General features: G+C 40.6%; 1 protein-coding gene across 9 annotated transcripts in view; it reads right to left on the bottom strand.

Moving 5' to 3' along the window:
* LOC113029104 (sodium/hydrogen exchanger 9-like) overlaps positions 1-6,047 on the bottom strand; it is a 62,063-nt gene that overhangs the window by 26,691 nt on the left and 29,325 nt on the right. For all 9 annotated transcript variants that reach the window (XR_003273343.1, XR_003273344.1, XM_026179727.1 and 6 more), the window contains exons 11-12: positions 4,732-4,843; positions 3,714-3,867 (exon numbers count right to left, since the gene is read on the bottom strand). Coding sequence is in view for 7 of the 9 variants with exons in the window: in XM_026179727.1 (XP_026035512.1) it covers positions 3,714-3,867; positions 4,732-4,843 (266 nt within the window). In the remaining 2 variants the exon portion in view is untranslated. The remainder of the gene's footprint in view (positions 1-3,713; positions 3,868-4,731; positions 4,844-6,047) is intronic.

Below are 6,047 nucleotides of genomic sequence, written 5' to 3'. Positions count from 1 at the left end.
TATTCGTGTACTTGTTTGTGTGTCTGTGTAGCACAACGTGAGCCTCTATAGATAGAAGAATAGAGGGAAAAAAAAACAGTGCAATCAAATACATTTTCCCCCATTTGTGCCTGGCTATAAAAGCTACTTTCTTTGTCCTTCTTGAATTCTTGTGTCCACTTTGTGGTTAGAAAACTCCCAGTATCTTTTATAATGAGAGATAAAATTCTGATGTCAGTTTGTAAACAACCTTCACTGACAGATAATCTGGTCATTTCCTGTCTTAGGCAGTCATGTAAAAAAATGAAAGTTTCCTATGAAGTCCAGTGAAACAACAAAGAACACCCCATGCCCTCATTATCTTGTTAAACCACCTTGAGCAGCAGTAACTGGAAGAAATCATTTTCTGTCTCTCACATGGTTGTGGAAGAATTTAGGCCAACTCTTCTTTACACCATTGTTTCAGTTCATCGAGGTTTGAAGGCACTCCTTTACGCACAGCTCTCTTAAGGTCCTGCCAGAGCTTTTCAATCAGGTTCAAGTCCAGACTTGAACAGGGCAAAGGCAAAAACATGATTATTTTATTTGCCAGCCATTCTGTTGCAGACTCTTGGCTGTGTTTGGGAGCATTGTGCTGTTGCACAACTCAATCTGGACCAAGCTTTAGGTGATGGGCAGATGGTCTCACATTTGACTCTAGAATACTTTAGTATACAGAGTTTATAATAAACTCAATGAGTGCAAGCTGCCCAAGTCCTTTTGCTGCAAAACAAATCCAAATGGCAACTGTCAAGTACCCCACCGTGCTTGACAGTTGGTATGAGGTGTTCACGCTGATATGCTGTGCTTGGTTTTTACTAAACATGGTACTGCACATTATGGCCAAACATCTCTGCTTTGATGTCGTCCGTCCAAAGGACATTGCTTCCAGAGGTCTTGAAGTTTGTTCAGATGCAACTTTGCAAAGCTAAGCTGTGCTCCCATGTTGTTTTTAGATAGAAGAGGCTTTCTCCAGGTAACTATCCAAATAAGCCATATTTGTTCAGTCTTTTAACTAAACTATTTTTCTGTCATGCACTTTAACATTTAAGGTCTGTAGACTCACAGACAGTATCTCTTGTGTTGTTGTTTTTTTTCCCTGTAACGTCCACGCCTGGGAAAATTATGTAATTTTGTTAGCACATACCTGATCGCTCCATACAAGGAAAACTGCCAAAACTTCTGTTTTATCGAGCTGCTCACACTTGCTGATTATCAGTTAATCAAGTGCATCTGATTAACAGCACCTGGCTGCTGGTTACCCATTTAATTCCCATGGAGGCAGAAAGGGTGTGCTTAAGTTTTTCACAAGTCTACGCATGTAAGAGCACTCTGATATGCTTTTATGCACCCACATATCTTTTCAGTAGCAAATTACCTATAATAGAAGAGAATACGACATAAAGAAGTCTCGCCGTAGCATTTATAAATAGCACTTTACATACAGATTTTTGTACCTTTGCTTTCTGACCAAGAGGCAGTGCAGACTCCCAAATATTTCTCCTTAGTTTTACAAGTTATAGCTTCTTGTGTTTTTCAAGTTCTTTCTAACTCTGCACACCCTCTTGCACTGTATATACAGAAATAATTTTACACAGAGTACAACTTTCAAAGACTCCTCCACAAAACCACTTTATATTTCAAAGATGGAATAGGAGGTAAATTTGCTCCAGGTGAAGAAATGTAATGTATTATTCACCAAAATGAAGTCTTTCAAAATTGCTTCTTGTCCCTTTACTTCATGCAATCGGTTGAGGGAAGGGAGATGAAGAGGGAAGCAGTCGTGGGAGTTTGGGATGGGAAGTGAGGAAAAGAGTTATTCTCTGAAACATGACAGCCCTGGAGGCACGACGCACTGTACTGTGATGCGTTGACGGAATGACTACTCATAAAGACAGTCATGTCATGTGGATAAACAGCGGGCAGATGCATTATTCAGGACAAATATCCACAGGTGCACATGTAGAGTATGTACACAGACACAAAAGCAAGAAGAAGGGAGGGAGTGGGAGGTATAACAGCAATACAACTCAACAGCTCTCTCTAAATGTAAGGGTCTAACATAATGGATGTAAAGATTTACAGTACATGCCAGTACAAATCAAATTAAAGAAATATACATGATTTAACCAGCTAGAGATGGTTGTGGGTGGAAATGAGAGTAGATCAGCAGTTTCTGAAACATTGCGATGCTCCATGATGAATTCAGTAGGTTGTCTTGACCATATCTACATGTGTAAATGAGTTGCTGCCACGTTATTGGCCAATTAGATATTTGTATTATCAGTTAACTGAGCAAGTGTACCTAATAGAGTGTCTGATTTTTGTATATGTTTTGTTTTTTTTACTTTAGCTGTACAAAAAGCTTTACAAAATGTTTCTCGTCCCACAAATGTTGGCAAATCTGCTCTCCATGGCACTGGCCGTCCTTTGGTTGCAACTCAGTGTCTCGCTCAAGGACACTTCAGTATGCGGAGTGGCTGAGGACTGAACTGCTTGATTAGTGGACAGCCAAATGCCTTAAAACGTTCGCAAAGCAGTTCAGCTTGTACCACACAAAAGAGGAGGGTTTGTGGATACAAATCCAGCACCCGGGGAGATCTCACACGGATACTGGCTCTTTCTCTGGTTCATAAACTGTAGAATTACAATTAAATGAAGCTTATTTGACTATAAAAGCTCAAATGAACAACTAGATTCAATTACAAAAGCCAATCTGCAATTCATTAGCAGCAGGTTAGCTCCAGGTTTTGCTTCTCATCACAAATTGTGCTGCTGTGTGTTTCAATTTCCCATCAAAGGAGCTTTTGGACCTACTGTACAGCTGGACTGACGCAATCCTACAAGCCAGATCTCATCCTAAGATCCTCAGGCACACATTTAGCTCTTCTTTACTTACTGTATATTCTTTTACTGTTTTGTTTTTTGTTGTTTTTTTGCCCTTGATCAACATTTGTTTATGGTTTATCTTTTCCACTTAACAAAATTTGTCCATATTCATCATTTTATTAATTTTTATTGAAGTGTCATTTATCCTTGAAAATCAGGCCGTGTTCACTATTATGTACTTCCTATTATTATACCGAACACTTTGTTTTTAGTTGATTTGTAAGGATATCTTTCTTAGAGTTGCATCAAGCTGAAACCATGTACACCGCACAGACTTCTTTCACAGACTGTGGGAGTCAATTATACCACTGTGATCTGGGCCATAGATTACCCTTTAACAATATAAGTATCTAATTACCGCCTTGCATCCTTTACGCCTCTTCTGCGCTCTTTAATCATTATCACCCACTGGCCTTGATCGCAGTATACAGACTTTAAATCTTTCGATATGCGCGCCCATATATATATATATATATATATATATATATGAGCACATATTTTACTATTATCTGTGTGGAGCACCTGTGCACTCCAGCTGTGCCAGTCACTAATGGAGGGCACGTTTGCACAAAGGCTGTGTGTGGATGGTGAGGAAGAAGAGGAGGGGGCTTCAGAATTCAAATGTGCTCCTTTTACAAAGAGCTGTTGTATTTTGAGAGAGAATACATGTGAGAGTCTAATTAAGTAAATTTGTGGGCACTGGCAGAACAAATGAAGAAGACACAGATGGGCAGATGGAGAGACAGGACGACAGGTCTTTCGCGCATCCCACTATCTGTATCACTCGACAAGGTGTTTGAACCAACCTGATGTCCAGACGCCGCAGCATGGGATCAGCAGCCGTACCAAGTACCCAGATGGTGAAGACAATCATCAGCAGGGTGGTGGTGAAGATGGTGTGACTCACTTCTTTAGCTGTGACTTTTACAGCCAGTCTAAAAGCCACAGCCCCCCTCAAACCTGAGGCAAGAGAAGACATTTCTGAGCAAACAGCTGGATTAATGCCTTCCATTAAACCACCAGATAACCATCTACCAACCAATTACACAGAAACTGAGCCAGTTAATAACTCTGTCAATGGGTAACACATAACACCCTGACAGTCACTATCATTGACCACTTGCTGACCAGCAAATAGCCCTGAAACAAACTCCAAGATTGCTGTACAGTGGTGACATAATGCTTAAAGCCAAAACAATTCCCAGAGCAAATCCTTTTCTGCCACGAGAAAAAAAAAGAAAGATGAGGGAGGTGATAGCGGCGACGGTGGGGGAGTTTTGAAAAATAGCAAAACAAGAGCTTTTTATAAAGAAACCTTACGTAAGACGTAAAGTGGGTCAGACAAGCAGAGAAACATGCTGCTGTGGCGCTACCCCACATCAAAGGTTCCCTTCTCCTGCATCATCAAATCATTCAGGGTGCCAACCGCTAGTCTCAGATACCTCAGATAAGTAAGACTAAGACTTCTATATATGCTTCCACTCACAGGTAACAAATAGATAAAAAGCTTCTTTAAAAAACATAAATCTCAAATTCAGACAGTATTGATTAATGCAAAAATTCTTCCTCCAACAAGGTGAATTATTCTAAACCCCGAGGTAGGTGCTGGTCTTTGTGTTCGCCTTAACTGACTTAATGCGCACACCAGCTCGCACTTGTTCCACAGAGGACACATTTTCTCAGCATCTCTACTCATGCCATTAGCTGCAAGCGAAGAGGAGAGTGGAATAATTAGAGCTTTCATGGGATAAATCAGGGTGAAAGTTTTCTTCTTGTCCCCCCCTTCTCTCGTAGCAAAAACAACAACTAGAATGAAAAGTGTACCTGCAAACATCATGAAGTGCTGGAACTTGCAAGGTATCTTGTTTGTGCGACCCAGGTTCAGCAGGAAAGATAAGGGGTAGATGTTGAATGCTCTTGAAATAAAGACGGACAGCTGTATGCATTGAATGCAGATTAAGGAGAACATTTATGAGACTTGCAGGTTTCACGGAAAGTTGATCATTCGGTCTTATACTGTCGAAAATCTGCCGGGGAATAAAAAAGTGCCGTAAATCACACTGGTTAACTGGATATCATTGATAAGTAATCAAATTTTTTGCTCAATTTTCTGCATCCAGAAATAAATAAATGCAACACTGTGAGGTCAGGCTATAGACGTCCACCTGTGAATAACACTAAATATTACGCATGTGCGCAAACACGCGAAGAAAAAAAATCTCTGGATATTTTCCGTTTGGGATGAAAACACGGCAACGTGGCACCATGCCGAGGCATGAAGCCAATCAGGCTGCGCCAGCTGTCTCTGCCCTCCACACACACTTTGATGTCTCACGTAGGATGAGACTGAATGCTAAGTGTCCTGGGCAGAAGTTATCAAGATGATATCTGTACAATTACCAGGGAGATAGCTGCCATCCAGGATACACGTCACGTCATCGGTCATGCTTTTAGAAGAAGTTAGAAATACAGCCTCAGATCCTCTCATAGGTTTTTTTTCCCCTTTTTGATAGTCTGACGTAAGTTAAGGGTAAGCTGAGTGAACCAAAGTGAAGAGGGTTTGGAAAGCTCTTTGCTCTTAAAAAAGAAAAAAAAAGATCCTCTTTGAAATTTGTTGCATAAAAACTAATCTGTGCAGACAGGTAACCCTTCTTTGGTATCAGAAAGAGAAGGGATTTGAGTTTATCCTTAGTAAGTCTAAATATAACGGTATAAATAAAGGGACCAATATTTTAGGCAGGACACCTCGGCCTGACAGGGCTATTACTAAAACAGTACTCCCTCGCACCCTGCAGTCAATATTACATCTCACGCACCCTATGGATTTTCAAAAGCAATATCCTGCTCCCAAAAGCAGTCATTTTTCTTTATCAAAGGCCTCTGAGCTATTCGAATGGAGGTAATTAAGCACTTTCATCTCAGCCTCATTTCCAATAAAGCCTATCTCTATTGTCACTGGCAAAGGCTGCAAGCTACAGCGATTAAAATCTACAGCATAACCAAAGAGCGATTAACAGGGTGGAATCACTGGGGTTATTTCTTTTTCATAGACACTTTTAGAGCCGTAAAACTGGAAACCGACATCCACTTATTCATGTTTGTCCATCCGGTTGATCTTCCTGTATATGTAGATAGCTAGC

Source organism: Astatotilapia calliptera, chromosome 9 (assembly GCF_900246225.1).
Source record: "Astatotilapia calliptera chromosome 9, fAstCal1.2, whole genome shotgun sequence".
In the NCBI taxonomy this organism is placed as follows: domain Eukaryota; kingdom Metazoa; phylum Chordata; class Actinopteri; order Cichliformes; family Cichlidae; genus Astatotilapia; species Astatotilapia calliptera.
Note: the sequence above shows the minus strand (reverse complement) of the source record. Positions and strands in the feature narration are given on the sequence as shown.